Source organism: Pithys albifrons, chromosome 18 (genome assembly GCF_047495875.1).
Source record: "Pithys albifrons albifrons isolate INPA30051 chromosome 18, PitAlb_v1, whole genome shotgun sequence".
Classification (NCBI taxonomy): Eukaryota; Metazoa; Chordata; class Aves; order Passeriformes; family Thamnophilidae; genus Pithys; species Pithys albifrons.
Window position 1 is genome coordinate 12838000 of NC_092475.1, and position 17265 is coordinate 12855264.

The window sequence follows — 17265 nt, forward strand, 5'->3', positions numbered from 1 at the left end:
GGGAGGGGAGGGGGAAAAAAAGAAAAGTCATCAGTCTCTGGGAGACAATTTAGCAAATTTATTTTAAGAATTCCAGATGACTTCTAAACAAAACCACACACCTACGTGGTGCTGAGAGCTCAGGCTCCCCATGGGGGCTGCTTTTCTCTCCAGGAGCCTTTTTTTTCCCAGGCTTCAGGAATTCCTAGTGCATTTTGGCAGCAAATACCCCAAGGGGGCTTGTTTCCAGCCCAGATGCAGCTGGAGGAGATGCCCATCACTTCTGCAAGGAGATGGGACACAAGGTAGTAGAAGGTCATGCTCTTCTTCATGCAGGTCAGGGCTCTGCAAGCCTGAGAGGACTCGCACTGGTATCAAGAGCAAGTTGTTGGGCACTTGAGTGCAACTTCAGGAATGAATTGATCATGTTCACACATTGGTGCTGGCAATCCAAAAGGAAAAGCTGCTCTGTAAAGCACAGAAAACTCTGGAGCTCTCTGAGCAGCTCATGTGATGCTGTTTAATTTTTGAAGCCCCGTGATTGGAACATGCAGAATAGTTCTGCCTGCCCTGCTTTCCAGGCTCCTGCATCAGGGAAGGCTGCAGCATCCCTGTTAGAGACAGCTCTTGCTTCTACCTGTGTGGTTTGCCTTTTGCCCATGCAATCCTTGATTTCTGAGTTCTGCCTCATTCTGTTCCAGTCTTGTTATTTGATATCAAAAATAAGAATGGGAAGAGAAGTAGTGAAAGCTGATGCAGCTTGGCTTGCTGAAATCTCTAGTGATCTTCCTTGGAAGGATCTGTCCCATTTTGATTGTATTTGGGGCCAACACTGGGCTGATGCTTTCTGGTAACACCAAGTGGGACTCTGGAGGTGCCCTGTTTGGTACCAGCATCAGCAGCAGAAGGAGTTGGCTCGAAGTTGTCACAGATTTATGGAATTACCAAGGGTTTGTGTGGGCTGGGATTTGAAAGGTGGCACATACAGCCCTTGAGTACACTGGGAAAATGTGAATATTTACCATGGGGTCAATGTTTTGGCTTTGTTACCTGCAGCCCTTGTTGTGCTCAGGGTCTCCCCTACCTCTCCATCAGCATCTGTCTCTCATTTTGGCTTTTCCACTTCTACCCTTTTCCTTTGGAATAATTCAGGTTCTACCCAGTGTGTTGTAAACCAGTAAAAAGGATAGAGATTCCTCTCCAGCTGCCCAGTGACTGGGGTGTCTCAGATGGTTTGGTCTCTGGCTGGTTGGGTTTGGTTGTCTCTTCCTACCTCATGCCTTCCATGTTGGGTTGGGTCTTGTACTCATGTGATGAAGGTTGTGCTGGTGTTGATGTGAGCCCTCTTGCACCTTCATCTTCTCTGCAAAGCTATTCCCTGTGTCCAGTAATGCTGTCCATGATCTCTAGAGCTGTCACTGCCTACAGTGGTCCTTCTGCCAGCATTGGTGGTGGTTCCTGACACAGACTCCTGACTGTGACCAGCAGATTCATGTCCTGGCTGATCCCCCAGTTGGAAAGTTTACTTTAGGAAAACATCACTATTTTGGTGGTTAATTTGATGGTTTTTCTTTTTGCCTTCCTCCTGAAAGAATGGTTCCTACTCCCACTGCTCATTTTATCCAGATTGCTTAATTCTTTAGAAGGAATTTGATGAGTATCTGTGATTTAGGACATGGATGAGCCGCTCACAACGATGTGTGTGTTCCTGCCATTTTTAGATACCATACACAAGCCTGGTTTTATTAAAGAAAAAAAAATTTGTTAAAATTGTTAAAGATAAAATCTGTTTGTTTCCCAAAATTCCCTTAGGCTTAAGGCTGAGATTTTCACACCTACACTGAAGCTTTGGGTACTTGGCTCTGCACCATGTTCCAGTTCTCACAATTTTGTCATGAGTCTCTTGGTGTTTCCTGCTTTCCCTAACAGCCCAGCACCTTTGTGCTCCTGTGATGTGACAGCTTGTGCTTTGGATAAGTGAGGAAAAAGTGTAAAATTCTTGGAGTTGTGGTTGTGGAGGAAGAGTCTTTTAATTGTGGTGCTCAGGAACTCAGGAAGTGTAAAGGAGGTAGAGAGAGATCCTGAATGATTATCATAGAATTGTGGAATGGTTTGGGTTGGAAGGACCTTAAAGCTCATCTCATTCCACCCCCAGGCAGGGACACCTTCCACCAGTCAAGGTTGCTGCAGGTCCCTGCCAGCCTGGCCTGGAACACTTCCAGGGATGGAGCAACCACAGCTTCTCTTATCTTGACATTTCATGAGATGGGAGGACTGGGTTTAGTGTGCATGGTGGTATTCAGTTGAAGGTTGGACTAAGTGATCTTGGAGGTCTTGTCCAACCTTAGTGAGTCTGTAATTCTATGATAATATGACTGGCACATTGACCTCTGCATATTTAGGGCCTGTAAGGAGTGAGACATCCCAATCTCATGAGGAATCTGTTTTACCTCTCTTGGCCAACCAATCCCAGTCTCATGAGGAATCCTGCCTTGGCCAACCAATCCCAGTCACTGAGATTGGAGTTGGGTGGATGTTCTTGCTGTCTCATCTCAGGGTTTGCTTTGGCAGAGCTGACTCAGAGCTATCTGGCTTTGGCACTTCTTCCATGTGCCAGAGGCAGATTCTGGGGCTGGGTGTCTTTGGGAGAATGTCAGAAACAGATTCATTGTGCTGGTGATTTCAGGTAATTTCCTCCTCCCATTTCGGCATTTCCTGGCACTCTGAAATGTTTTGCAGTGGATGGATGGGTAAAGAATTTCAAGCTGCTCTTGGGGATAAAGAGGAGAGAGGGGAGGGATGAAGGTGGCATTTTATAGAGCATGGATATGTACTTAATTTTAGTAAAATAAATATAAAAAAGAGGTAAACAGCACCTCAGCTGCTAAGGCGACAGGCGCTTAAGGAGCACTGAATAAATACATAAAATACATTTGCTGAAGGCATTTGTTGTTGGAAGTTTAAACATTAAACAAGCCTGCTTCGTCTGATACCATAATAAAGCAGGGATGTTCAAAGAGCCATTAGTGGTGCTCTGACTACAGCTTTACATCTTCACTCATGTACCAGGGAAGCTGCATTACATCAGCAATGCCTCAGTGAGAGCTGCCCTCAGAAAGTAGAGTAAGTGAATTTTGGGAGGGATTTCAAGGTGGGCTTGGGGCTTTTTTGTGGTGCATTTCCCCTTTCCTGCTGATCTTGGTGGATGTTTTGATATTGTTCCCTTGTAAAGTGCTGGGGCAGGTCCAGGGGAGGCAGCAGCTCTGCCTTTGTCCCTCTATCCCCAGGCTCAGTAAGTGCTGGCTCAGGGCCTGATGAGGCAAATAAACAGGTTTGTGTATTTAGGTTTTCAAATTACAGGATAAGGAGGAACACAGATACTCAATCCATTAAGAAATAACTAGGTGGGTGATTCACTACCATTTGTGTAAATGGCACTAACTCTGCTCTGCCTGCACAATTTATTAATACTTCACGGGAGGAAAAAAAAAATTATTTTAATCTCATAATGGATGATGAGCTGTGAAATTGCTTCTGCAGCAGCTGGGCACCCTGGGGGAGGTGCTGGATTGCACCACATTACCCAAGCCATCCCCACGTCCCTGCCTTCCTGGTGCTAATCAGACACGTCAAATCTGGGTGAAGGGGAGGGAGGGGCACTGCTTTTGCTGGGGTTTGTTACTGTTTTAGGATTTAACATATCTAATTTCCTTGTCAGTTTGCTTTGGGGGCCCAAGTCTGACTTGGGAAGTGTGAGGGATCAAATTTGAGTGTATTTGTGGTGAGAGATGCTTTGGGCTCCAAAGGTGCTGGTAGCATGAAATAATGAGAAATTTCTCAAATGTACCTGTTTGTGATGATTTATTTTGGTTTATACCTTCACTTTGCAGGGAAGGGTACCAGGAGATGTTACTGCTCTTGGCCTTTGTAGCATTGGACCATGAGCAGGACCAACACTCCAAGTGCTGTGGAGTTTCCTTGGAGTACTAAAAGGAGAACTTGGGATGAAGCACTTTGGGTCTGTGTGGGAAGATGGTGCATATGTGTAGAGATGGGAGAAAACCAAGACCATTCAGGAAAACAATGCAGATTGCTCCCTTAGCAAGCATGTGATGGTGTGTTCTCAGGTGTACATGTGTGTGCCTCATGCCTTGTGCACACCAGTCTCATGGCTGCAGGTGTGCAAGGACTGTGCAGAGCTTTATTGCAAAATTTTTCTTTGCTGAGAAGAGCAAAACTTTAAAAAACCCTAAAAAACAACAGGGACACAAGGGAGAAAAAAGACTGGATAGTAGATGGGTTGTGTTGCCGTTTTGGCTTTGCTGGAGGGTCTTGCTGCAGACCTGTGTGTTTGCCACAGCACCCATGGCACAGGGGATGGCTGTGGAGGCCAAGTACCATGAGCAGGACATGTCCTTGGAGATGAAACTGTGAAAAACATGGTGCAAACAAAGGGGATTTTTTAATCCCTTAACCTCACACCTTCAGTTGGGAGCATAAGGGAAACACTCCAAGACAAAATCTGAAAGGGGCCAGCATGGTAGAGAGTGTAGTTTCCTTCCTGCTCTGGGTCCTTCTGGCTCGACTGAGGGCAGGTTGAATTAATTTCTTAGAGTGCTTTTTGCTAATTCTTCCTTGCCTGAGCTCCATTACTGTTTTCAGGCTGCCTTATCTCCTGACCTGCTTACAGTGCATTTACAGCATTGTGTAACATACCCTGGGCTCAACACACACCACCAAATCCATCCAGCCCAACAATGGATTGCTGTGAGTGCACTGAGCTTATTATGCAAGTTCAGTGTGCCATGAGACAAAAAAGACAATTATGTAAAACCTGTACTCAAATAATTCCCTGAAATGCGTGATGTTCTTGAGTAGAAAATGATATTCCTTCTATTCACTTCCAGACGAGATAGTAGGAAAGAAAAGGATTTGTATTTGTCTGGCCTAGTCAGTCTAATTTTAGATCCCACTGGCTCCTGTCTCCCTGGATGTACAGTCCCTTTAATACACTTTAAAACTGGCAAAAATCATTATAAACAATTTTAAGGAGGCTGATTGTGAGGCAGATGACAGAGACTGCGCTTTGCCAACGTGGAGCAGAGCTTGCACATCTCCTGGCTTTCCCTGGAGGGCTGCCACATTCACTTGGAGAGACTAGGGAAGAACAGCCACAAAAACATGCAGTGAAATGAAACAGTTCTATTGTCAGTGCAGGCAGGTAACTTAAAAATAGATGAAATTAGATATTACTACGGGTAATCCAGGAGCAGCTATGATCAAACATGCCACACAGTCCTGGGCCTGCATATGAAGAGAAAACAAAGGGGTTTCAGGAGCTCTGGTCATTGCTGATGTTTGTGTAATCCTGAAAGCTTCTATAAATGCTGTCAGCAGACTTGGAGCCTTAATATCCCAACTGGACAGGGCTTGGACCTACCTGGTCTGGTGGAAGTTGTTCCTGCCCATGGCAGGGGGCTGGAACTGGATGATCTTTACAGTCCCTTCTGACTGTGATTCTATGATCTGCTAATTTGGAAGTTGAGGGTCTTTGTTAGTGTTGTCATACAGAGTTGAGCCACTTGAGCTGGAGATTGGGGGGTTCAGATGTAGCAGCTCCACATGTGCCATAATGTAAATGTCCCAGCGTGGCTCAGGACAGAGGAAGGTGTTGCCTGGACATGCCCTGCCTGATGGAAAGGGCATTTCAGAGCAGTAACAACAGCAAGTCTCCAAAGCAGTCATTTGGGGCATGTTTTATACCTGGGGACCTCTCTGCTGCTAAATGTTGATGTCAAAAGCTTAACAGAGATGCAAAGAGGGGGAAGCACAATAAAACCAGCACTTCCATAATAATTTATTAGGAATTTTTCGGTCTTCCCCCAAATGCTGGCAAGCATTGGCCCATTTTTATGTTGGCACCTTGACAAAGTGCTGCTCTGCTTGATTAAGTGGGTCTTCAGTTCTTGGGAGACCAACATGTGGTCATGGGTTTCCATTCCTCCTGCAGGTGGTTTAGAGAGCTTTTCTCTCCAGGATGTGTCTGGTGGCATGAGAAGGTGGGTCTGGAGGGACAGTTGTCCCAGCAGGTTCTGGTGGAGCTCCCTCTGGGCCATGCTGGGTATCTGACAGGGTCCAGCCCTGCCCTCTCCTACGAGGCAGTTACTGCCTTGCCATGAAAGAAGGAAAGGCTGAGATATCTGATTACATTTTTCTTCCTTTTTATTCCTGGGGGTATCTGCTTCCAAAACTCATTTTTGTCTGTGCCACTGGGGAATTAGGAGTCTGTCTGTCTCTCTTCCCTCAGAAGGATAAACACAGCATCCCTAATCCCTGATACACCCTTGCCTGCTGCCCTGCTGCTCCATGCATGTATATCTGCCTTTATGGAAACCGTAACCTTTTCCTGAACCAGAGATTTTCCTGAACAAGAGCCCTTTGGGATCTGAGTGGGCTTTCCTGGATACATTTTTAATAAACACAATAATTTGACTGCAAACCCATTACCTATCCCCTGTTTGTTCTTTGGGATAGTCATTTCCATGCCTGCAAAAACCACTAACTCACAGGGCAATCAAAGCAGGAATGACAACCAGGATAAAATTGGTATGTGTTGTGATAAACCAGTCTATCTTCAGCCTCGTGCACTGTAGCTTTATGTATTGCCTATAAATAATGGCCTCAAGAAGATATTAAATCTTTAGAAAAAAATCAAGCCTAATTGTAACTATATTTTTGTTTTCCATTTTGGTTTATGTACAGTATATGACTTCTGCAGAGACATTTTTATTCCAGGAAAATGACAGGCCAACAAGAAGCCATAATTGCACTGATTTTTAGAAGTGCCTGCATTACTACAGATCTGATGTACTGCAAGACATGAATCAGAAAAATTCTATTAAAAAATCTCTTGAATGGCTGACACAGGAGTATTATCCACGATGATTAATTTGACTTGGTCATTATGAACACAGACAAGTCTGACAAAATTGCATTTCATTCCCTGCTGAATTCATAAAATCACTATACACATAATAAGAAGTTATAGTTCTCTGCTATCCACTATTCTTGACAGGATTCCAGTTCTGGATAAGATACTGATTAAAAAAAAAGAAAGAAAGTGGAGGGAGAGAGGGAGTTGGGAGCTTTTTTGAAAGCCTACAATAGGGCTGATTTCTTTTGCTATAAATTGTTCGTGGGACTCCATTATTTTTAGCTTGCTTTTTTTTTTTTCTTGTGGTGATGCAGGTCAGTGTCAACTTGGACAATATCAAACCTCACTGGGAGCTTTTAGGGAGATGGGAGGGGATGAAACAGAATTGCTCCCATGTGTTTCACATCAGGAGTGCCAAGAAGCCCTGTAGGGCTGTGCCTGAGAGTGTGGAGCAGGACCATCCCTGCTGCTGCTTCTGCTCAGCCACAGCCACACCAAGGCCTTGCCCAGGTTGAATCTCAGGGATTTTCCATCATTCATATGATTAGTAATAACTGGTACCTTGTTCTTTATTTCCCACCCCCATAACTGAGGTACCAACAAGCACCAGAGTCCTAAGAATGTTGTTTCTGGCTTTGGCAGCGTGTAAAATAACTCCCAAAAATGCAGGATTGGGTGTTTGCCTCCCAAAACTTTGTATTTCTGAGGGAGCTGAGATTTTCTGTTGCCTCTCAGCATTGCTGGCTGGTTTCCTTCACAGCCCCACCCTGCTGAGCACCACAGCACCACATCACAGCATCCTTTTGCTACTGTGGCAACTGCCCAAGGAGATCAAACATTATTAAGGCAAGCAGGAATGTGTGGGACCCTGATATGTCCCTTCTGTGCACATGTGGATTTATGAAACACACATGGTTTTATAGAACTTGTGGAAAAGAGACTTTCTTTGAGGTGTCACATTTGGTCAAAACCATCCAGCAGCTTTGGAAAGAGCCATAGCTCAAGCAGTGCATGGAGGTGGGAGAAAGTCAACTCATGTAAAGCTTAAAGGTATAAAATCCCAGCTGATTCAATGGCAAAGTCATCCAGAAGTGCTGGGGTTGAGCCGGGGCCTGGCTTTGTGCTGCAGATGGTCAGAGGGTGCAGAGTCTGCATCACAGCAATGCCCACACGGTGGGAGAAATGGAGAGGAACAGGGAATGTGGAGGTGTGGGCTTGCTCTTTGGGTCTACCAGCACTTGTTTGGGATTTATGAGGAAAATAACCTGGATACAGGCTGAGGGAGTTGGGGTTGTTCAGCCTAGAGAAGAGAGGGCTCCAGGGAGAGCTTAGAGCTCCTTTTAGTGCCTGAAGGGGCTCCAAGAGAGCTGGAGAGGGATTTTGAACAAGGGTCTGGAGACTCAGAACAGGGGGAATGTCTTTAGGTTGAAAAGAGAGAAGGTTTAGGTTGGATATTATGAAGAAATTCTTTCCTGTGAGGGTGGGCAGGCCCTGGCACAGGGTGCCCAGAGAAGCTGTGGCTGCTCCATCCCTGAAAGTGTCCAAGGCCAGGTTGGATGGGTCTTGGAGCAACCTGGGCTGGTGGAAGGTGTCCCTTGGCAGAGGGTTGGAACAAGTTGATGTTTAAGGTCCTTTCCAACCCAAACCAATCTGTGATTGTGTGATTTTAAACCTCACTACTCTGGGCATAGAAGAGGAGCACACAGGAAGGCAGAGCCCACTTTCCCTGATGTTCTGCTGTGCTCCCAACCTCTTAGTGAATATTCCAAGGTACATTTATGTTCATGCAAGAACTGATTTTTCTCTTTTCAACCACATTCCCATAGTAAAAAACCCGAGCATGTGAAAATTAATGTAGCAGGGCCCGGGAACACTTCAAAGACAATTTGTAGATTGTATGTGACTGACTTTAATAAATACTTTTTTCCAGTATTTACCCACCTCTCCCCACATAATTCCTCGGCCCTGCTATTCACACTCTGGATCTCTGTGTGTGAGGACGAGGCAAATCAATTTCCATTCCTAAGACCCAGAGCTGCTGATGTGGAAAATCAGCACTGCTTCACTTCTTGGCAAGGGGCTTTGGGAATCCCAGGTGTGAACACAAGCCCTCTGGCATCCTTGCCTGGAGAAGGCCCACACCCCTCCTGGGTCACCCCACAGAGAGCTCCTGCCCTTTTCTCTGGCTGGCCCCAGACCATTTGCAATGTGACTTCTGCTTTCTCTCGCCACCTTCACTAATATTTCTGCCCCTGTGGCTTCAGTGCCTTGAATGAAGAGAAAACCTCCATAGTTCCTGTGCTGGAGAAACATATCAAAATTCCCTGTGTGAGTAACGTGTGTGGTGGGAGAAGAGTGTGGAGGCTTTTAAGGAATATGGGTAGTTGGTCTTCAGGAAGTGTCAATTTTCACTTTTTTGTGTGTAGTCTCTTTTTATATGGCCCAAGATGTTCTCTCAGCCTGAGGTGTCCTGCAGCTGGTGTGGCACGTGGTGAATCTTTTAGGTGTGTGTAAGAGAAATAAGGGATGTGTCTGTGTGACAAAGCCATCCATGTACTTCTCTGGCTTCTGACTCAGTGTGACACATCATCCAGTTTTAGTAGGATCAAGATATCCCCAAAACAACCTGACTGGTTTTCTGTAGCCCCTTCCCAATCTGTGCTGGTAGAGTGTGTGGTGCTGGTGGGACAGTGCTCCCCCTGGGACACAGCCCTCAGCCCTGGGATTGGGGTCATGCTGGGATTGGGTTGTGGGCATTGCCATCACTGCTCATGGGATGGTGTGAGCACCCAGTGACCTCCATGCCCTCCCTGATATTTGTGCACACCAGGAGCTCAAGCTGAACACCCCCAGCCTTCCCAGCCTGGCTCCAGCCCTCAGAACATCTTTATCATTTCCTCTGGACTTGTTCCAGGAGCTCCACATCCCTCCTGTGCTGAGGACCCCAGAGCTGGAGACTGTACTGCAGGTGGGGTCTCACCTGAGCAGGGCAGAGGGGCACAATCCCCCCCTGCTCTGCTGCCCCCAGAGCTGGGGATGAGCCATCACTGCTCATGGGATGGTGTGAGCACCCAATGGCATCCATGCCCCCCCTGATATTTGTGCACACCAGAAGCTCAAGCTGTAGTCAATGGTCACACCTCTCAGCCTCACAAACAGCAATGTTTTCCTCACTTTGCAGACTTGGTTTGGGTCTGTTTAAGTCCATCTCATCTCTGGAGTGTCAAAAGGGTCCAAGTGAGCTTTCCATTAGCTCCAGGAAAAACCCAGTTAGGAGGTGAGGGATGGTACCAGGTCTGTGGTGGTTTGTGTCATCTGGGTAGATCACACAAGCCTACATATTTCCTTGTACCTCACCAAGAACAAATGTTCTCTCCTAGGCTCGTATTTGCTGTTGAATGCTATTTGACAGGGCAAATATTTACCTGCAATAATACTACAAATCTTTATCCTTCTCACTGTGAATGATATTTCTCTGAATCAATACTTGGCTGCAACTCCTGGATCCTCATGGATAATCACAGAGAACATGACTCAGTGCAGAATTGGGGTCACTGGACATTTGCCATGCTGCCAAGGAGGAAAACAGTTTCCCAGGTCCTTGATCAGGTCATGCCCTCTGTGATTAATACCAACATGCAGTGCAGCTGTGATGCTGCCTGGTTGTGGAGTGTTTTGTACAGGAGGATGGTGCTTTTCATAGAATCATAGAATCGATTGGGTTGGAAAAGACCTCCGAGATCATCGAGTCCAACCCTTGGTCCAACTCCAGTCCCTTTACCAGATCATGGCACTCAGTGCCATGGCCAAGCTCAGTTGAAAAACCTCCAGGGATGGGGAATCCACCCCCTCTCTGGGCAGCCCATTCCAATCCCTGAGCACTCTCTCTGCAAAGAATATTTTCTGCTCTCCAACTTCAATTTCCCCTGGCAGAGCTTGAGCCCATCGTGCCCCCTTGTCCTGTTGCTGAGTGCCTGGGAGAAGAGACCAACCCCCACCTGGCCAGAACTTCCCTTCAGGCAGTTCCAGACAGTGCTGAGGTCACCTCTGAGCCTCCTCTTCTCCAGGCTGAACACCCCCAGCTCCCTCAGCCTCTCCCCACAGCACTTGTGCTCCAGTCCCTTCTCCAGCCTCGTTGCTCTTCTCTGGACCTGCTCCAGCCCCTCAATCTCTTGCCTCAACTGAGGGGCCCAGAACTGAACACAACACTCAAGGTGTGGCCCAAGGCAGAGTCCAGGGGAAGGGTCACTGCCCTGGGCCTGCTGGCCACGCTAGTTTGGATCCAGGCCAGGATCCCATTGGCCTTCTTGGCCACCTGGGCACACTGGTGGCTCCTGTTGAGCTTCCTGTCCCTCAGTCCCCCCAGGTCCCTCTGCCTGGCTGCTCTCCAGCCACTCTGTGCCCAGCCTGGAGCGCTGCCTTCCAGGAGGAGAAAGGCAGGAGAAAGCTAAAGGCTGCATTTATAGACTTGTTCAACACTAGTTACTCCCTCCTGAGTCACCTGCATGGAAATTCATAGTGTCTTTTAGAGCATGGCTGTGGTTGTGGCTTTGGCTGAAGCACAGCTGGTCCCTCTAGAGCTGCAGAGCATTGGACATCCCTTTGTCTTAGACCAGCTGGATGTGTGGAGCCTCTGGAGCCCCTGGCTGCTGCACAGGGATTGGGGAAATGGATCTAAACCAGCCTCCTCTTCACTGCAGTTCCTGGGAACACCCCCGGGTTAGGGGAGTTTCAATTATGGTGTGACTGGTGGGAGCTTGGCAGGGCTTGGCTTTGAGTTCAGGAGGAGGTAGAGCACAGGAGCAGAAGATGAAGCAGCAGCAACATCAAGTATGGGTTTGAGTTTGATGGCAGGGGGTGTGCAGGGTCACTGTGCCCACCTTGCAGTGCAGAGGTAAAGGACAGCCAGGGCATGGGGATAACCCACAGATGTGCTCCTTGGCTGCAGCAGAGATGAGCCACTTGCCATCAACAGACCAGTCCCAAAAGATGCCTCCTGCCTGACAGCCTTCTCCTTCACTTCCTGAGGATTTGAGGTGCCTCCCATCCATCTCTCTCCCTCTTCTGAAAAGCATTAAGGAATATTCAAAGTCTGGGAGATCTTGGCACATTGTCCTTGTGGTGGGGAGCAGAGTTGGCAGGAGGCCCCGCTGGGGTGTCTCCAAGACCTCCTGGTGCTCGGGAGCACAGGTTGTGCCTCAGCAGTTCAGCAATGGGACCTGACTGTGTGAGTCACTCTGTGCCCTTACACAGGGTTCAGGAATTCTGACTTTGCTCTCAAATGATTACAAATGTGTCCCCAGCCCTGTGCTGTGAACTGGGAGGGCACAGCCAGGAACCTGGTTACCTGTTCTGACTCCTCTTGGTCCTGGAAAAGGCCTGGGTGTGACTTTGCTGGGAACAAGAGCCTTTCTTTCCGGTACAGTCCCCCCACATCACCTCCCCTCCACTCCTCTGTCCTCTGATCCTGAATCTGCAGGTGGATGGTCCAGGGATGACTGTTCAAACTTGGGTTTCAAGTAGGGAAAATTGTTTTGAATTGTGATTTTGCTGCTGTTGGAGGTTGGTTCTACCTGCTGCAGTGGACATGCCATTCCTGTGCAAGCGTGGGGCATAACCAAGGATAGGAGGCCCTGGCACAGCTGCCCAGAGAAGCTGTGGCTGCACCATCCTTGGAGGTGTTCAAAGCCAGGCTGGATGGGGCTCTGAACAATCTGCTCTAGTGGAAGGTGTCCCTGCCCATGGCAGGAGGGTTGGAATGGGATGGTTTTTAAGGTCTCTTCCAACCCAAGCTGTTCTGTGATAACCCTGGGCCTGTGCTCAGGGCAGTTTGGTCCTATACAGCCCCTGTAGGTGGCTCACAGGGATGCTCAGGGGGCTGAGGGCAAGGAAGGACTCAGAGAAGGGGCACTGCCCCCTCTGTGAGAGGCCTTGGCTCCATCCTGTGTCTCCATCCCTCTGCAGGCTGAGGCAGGGGTTGCCACTCCAAGCACTGCCCATGTGCCCTGCAGATCGAGCCACCAGAAGGTTTGCAAGAAGAGGCTTCTTGTTTCAGCTGATTTCAGTGTTTTAATTTGAAGAGGAATAATGTGTAATCACAACAACTGTCATCTGTTTGACAGTGGAAACTCCTAGATCCCCCGTGCCTTTTTGTGTCCCACACTGGGCAGCCATTCAGCAGCACGAGCTTCTCTGTGCCTGCCTTTGGAGTCCTGGTGGGCTGACTGGGTTCTGACCAGCTCACTGACTGTGTTCTGACCAGCTCACTGATGTAATTTGTAATGTATCCTTATAATGTATAATTGGCTGCTTAATTCAAATTAACATAAAAAGGGAAAATATAATCTGCTGAATAGCCCACATGGTGGTGGAAGAGGGAGGGAGAGTTGGGTCTTACTGCAGAGGGGAAAGAGGATGTCTTTGTGAGCCCACCCTTCGTGGAGGTGGAGACATCATCCTGGACATGGCAACAGGCACTGTGTGTGACAACAAATCCCCCCTTTTCCCAGCCCTCTGGGAAGTGCTTGTGTGTCTCATCTCCCCTCCTTATCTTTCTAGCCATCTATTTAAAACACATATAGAGTGAAGGCAGTTTGCTTTGGAAAGCTGTCGGTAGCACCAGGGTGTGAAAGCTGGGCAGGCGCCGAGTCTGATTATGTTGATTGGATATTGTCTAATCTGATTTTGATTGTGTACAGCTTTGATTGTAATTTTGATACGTCTGCAAAACGCTGTAGCTGTTCGGAAAGCTTTGTGATTTAAACAGGTCTTTTTTTCTTATCTTTTTTTTTTTCCCCCCCTGGGTTGTGTAGAACAGAGGCAGAAATGTGCCAGGAGGGTGAGCAGGGAGACAGGGCTTTGGCACTCCTTACAAAACCACCTCAAAGCCCTCGGGTGAGCTGCTCTGCAGCAACACAAGGAACTCATAGTTTTGAAGAGAGCTTTAGGAAACTTTGAGTGGCTTTTACATAATTTAGTTAAGTACAGCAAAGCCACTTGCTTATATACCTGATACCAAAATAAACCAGTTGGAGGAACAAGTTTGCCGTGTGATGATTTATTTAAATCCTTTTCTGTAAAGCATGGAGTGAAATCCTCTTAAGTAACTGGAAAAGAATTGGTGCACCTCGAGGAGCAGAGCCCAAATGGAAACCTTGCTAGCAGAAGTATTAAATGGGATCTATCTGTCTGCTGTTATGTACATCCCCTCAGCTGCCTTCCCCCTCTAATAGCACTGTTAGGCAGGAGCTGGCTGGAAAAATAGCTGGGCTTGAATTTCCCCTGAACAACAGCAGTTGGTACAGAGCTATCAGGGCCCAGGCTCTGTCTTGTGTTTCTGGAGTGCTGTTGTTTCCCTGCAGCCGGTGGGATTCTCAGGAGAACAGGAAGGTTCGGGTCAGGTATGCAGTACCTGTTCTTGAATAATCGAATGGTTTGAGTTGAAAGGGATCTTAAAGATCATCTCATTCCACACCCTGCCATGGGCAGGGACACCTTCCATTAGACCAGGTTGCTCCAAGCCTTGTCCAACCTGGCTTTGGACACTTTCGGGGATGGAGCAGCCACAGCTTCTCTGGGCACCTGTGCCAGGACCTCCCCACCCTCACAGGGAAGAATTCCTTCCCAATATCCCACCTAACCCTGCCCTCTGGCAGTGGGAAGCCATTCCCCCTTGTGCTGGCACTCCAGGCCCTTGTCCAAAGTCCCTCTTCAGCTTTTTTGGAGCCTCTTTAGGCACTGAAAGGTGCTCTAAGCTGTCCCTGGAGCCCTCTCTTCTCCAGGCTGAACACCCCCAGCCTTCCCAGCCTGGCTCCAGCCCTCAGAACATCTTTATCATTTCCTCTGGACTTGTTCCAGGAGCTCCACATCCCTCCTATGCTGAGGACCCCAGAGCTGGAGGCTGCACTGCAGGTGGGGTCTCACCTGAGCAGAGCAGAGGGGCACAATCCCCCCCTGCTCTGCTACCCCCAGAGCTGGGGATGAGCCCAGGACATGGAGGGTGTCTGGGCTGCCAGTGCACATGGCTGGGTTGTGTCCAGCCTTTCCTCCACCAGTATCCCCCAGTCCTTCCCTGCAGGGCTGCTCTCAGTGTGCACCTCTCCCAGTCTGTTCTCTTGCCTGGATTGCCTCATCCCAGGTGCAGCATCTTGGGCTTGGACTTGCTGAACCTCATTCTTGTGGCCCCACTTCTCAAGCCTGTCCAGGCCCCATGGGTGACATCCCATCCTTCTGTTGTGTCAATGGCTCTTTTCTTTGTCTCACTCTGCAGTGGGGTGAGGGAAGGGAGAGGTGGGAGTTCAGCTTAGCAGAGGATGAGCCTCTTCCAGCTGGAGTGACCTCCTGCTCTGACACACCCCAGAGCTGTGGCTCTCCCTGGCAGTGCCCTCTCACCAATCCACAGATCCCTCCTTTCCCCCTTCCTGCCTCTCCCACTGACTTCTGTATTCTGGTTAAATATGGGCTTTCTTTTATTTTCTTAAGGGTTTTCTCGCCACAGTCTGGGGTGATGGAGAGCAGGAATCTGCGGGTGAGCTCTGGGGCAATGGATTAATAAAGCCTACAGTGCTTAACTGGTTTTTTAACATCTAGGGGTTTGCTCTTATATCAAGTATTAAGTCAAAATCCAACCATGAAACGAGGTGATCTGGGAAATTTAGCTTAAAATCCATGTGTGTAGCACTATGGCTAATCAGAATTTCATATGCTGTAATAAATGTGAAACAGTAGATGTTTAGAATCAGCCTCCTCTGCCAGAGACTCATTATGTTCTGCATTGATAATTAATAATTTTGGATAGATTCACACTGACATTATGAAGCAAATATGTTTTTGTCTGAAGTGAAAACGATTGCACAGGTGCAATAACATATTCTTTATATAAATTGGAACACTTAGAAGTAAACAAGCCTCCAGAAAACATGGGGAGCAGACGGAGAAGTGACATCTCTGTGTGTTCGTGTCACCTCGAGGGGACATCGGTAGGGAGGTGAGGGAACACTTCTCCAGATTAAATTTAGAAGAGGATATAAGGAAGTACAAATCTCCATGTGTGGTGAAGTCATGCAAGCTTCCTTTAAAGGATTTTTTAAAAAAGTGATGCCTGTGTTTCCAAATCTCCTTCCCTGGTTGTGGCTTCTGTGCTGGAGTTGTTGAGGGCTCAGCAGGAATTAGGACAAGAGGGATTGACTTTAAACTGACAGAGGGCAGAGTTAGATTAGGTATTAGGGAAAAATTCTTCACTAAGAGGGGGAACAGGCCCTGGCACAGGGTGCCCAGAGAAGCTGTGGCTGCCCCATGCCTGGAAGTGTCCAAGGCCAGGTTGAACAGGGCTTGGAGCAACCTGGGCTGGTGGAAGGTGTCCCTGCCCATGGCAGGGGGTTTGAAACTAAAGGAGGTTTAAGGTCTCTTCCAACCCAAATCATTCCATGGTTCTATGGCTTTTGTTCCCAAGTAATTGTTATTTCTACAGATTGAATTATCATAAAAACTCTTAAAAAATTACCACCTGTAGGTACTGCAAGAGCCCAGCTGGGTGCCCAGAGAGAGACTTTGCCTTACAAATGCCACAGCTGGTCAGGAAGCAGCTCTTCCATGTCTGTGGCTCTGCAAGCACCACTGGCCTGGCTGTGGTCCAGTCATGGAGGTCTCTGCTGAGGTTTTGGCAAGTTAAAGATGTGCAGGTGGGATGCAGTGTGGGAGAGGGGAGCAAGGAGATGGCCCAGGTGGATCCAAGGTGTGTGAGGCTCCGTGATGTCCCTGAGGGATGGTGGTGCAGCACTGCCACTCTCACAGCCTGGCTCCTACCTGCTTGTAACCTGGTGGGCAAGGGTAGAGTTATCCTTTTTATTACAACAAAACCAGTTTCACTGGATTGTGCTTTTGTATTTCTTCCACAAATAATCACTTTTCTTTGCTGAAGCAGCAGGGCAGTGACACATTGCAAAATGTCTTTTTCCTGTTTCAGACGTACAACAGCCAGAATGAAAATAATGAAGACTATGAGATCCCTCCCATAACGCCTCCCAATCTCCCTGACCCCTCCCTCCTGCACTTGGTGGACCATGAAACTGGATATCACTCCCTGTGCCACAGCCTCCCTCCGAACAGCCTGATCCCAGCCTACCCCTACCAGAACATGGACCTGCCAGCCATCATGGTCTCCAACATGTTGAGTCAGGATGGGCATCTTCTCTCCAGCCAGCTACCCACGGTCAGTGCCCTTCCCCTCTTACTGTCTTTCATCACATCTGCTCTGTATTTTGAGTGATGAGTCAGTTGAGCATAGAAGAGTGTTGGTGAGGAGCTGTTTGCCCAAGGGGTTGGCAGCTCAGGGCTGCTGCCCACCCAGGCCA

The 17265-nt window shown here is 48.1% G+C and overlaps 1 protein-coding gene across 1 annotated transcript in view; it reads left to right on the forward strand.

The window, feature by feature from the left end:
- The window catches only part of TOX2 (TOX high mobility group box family member 2), a 168290-nt gene that overhangs the window by 78911 nt on the left and 72114 nt on the right, over positions 1-17265 (forward strand). Inside the window, exon 3 of the mRNA XM_071572680.1 lies at positions 16878-17123. Within this exon, the coding sequence (XP_071428781.1) occupies positions 16878-17123 (246 nt within the window). The remainder of the gene's footprint in view (positions 1-16877; positions 17124-17265) is intronic.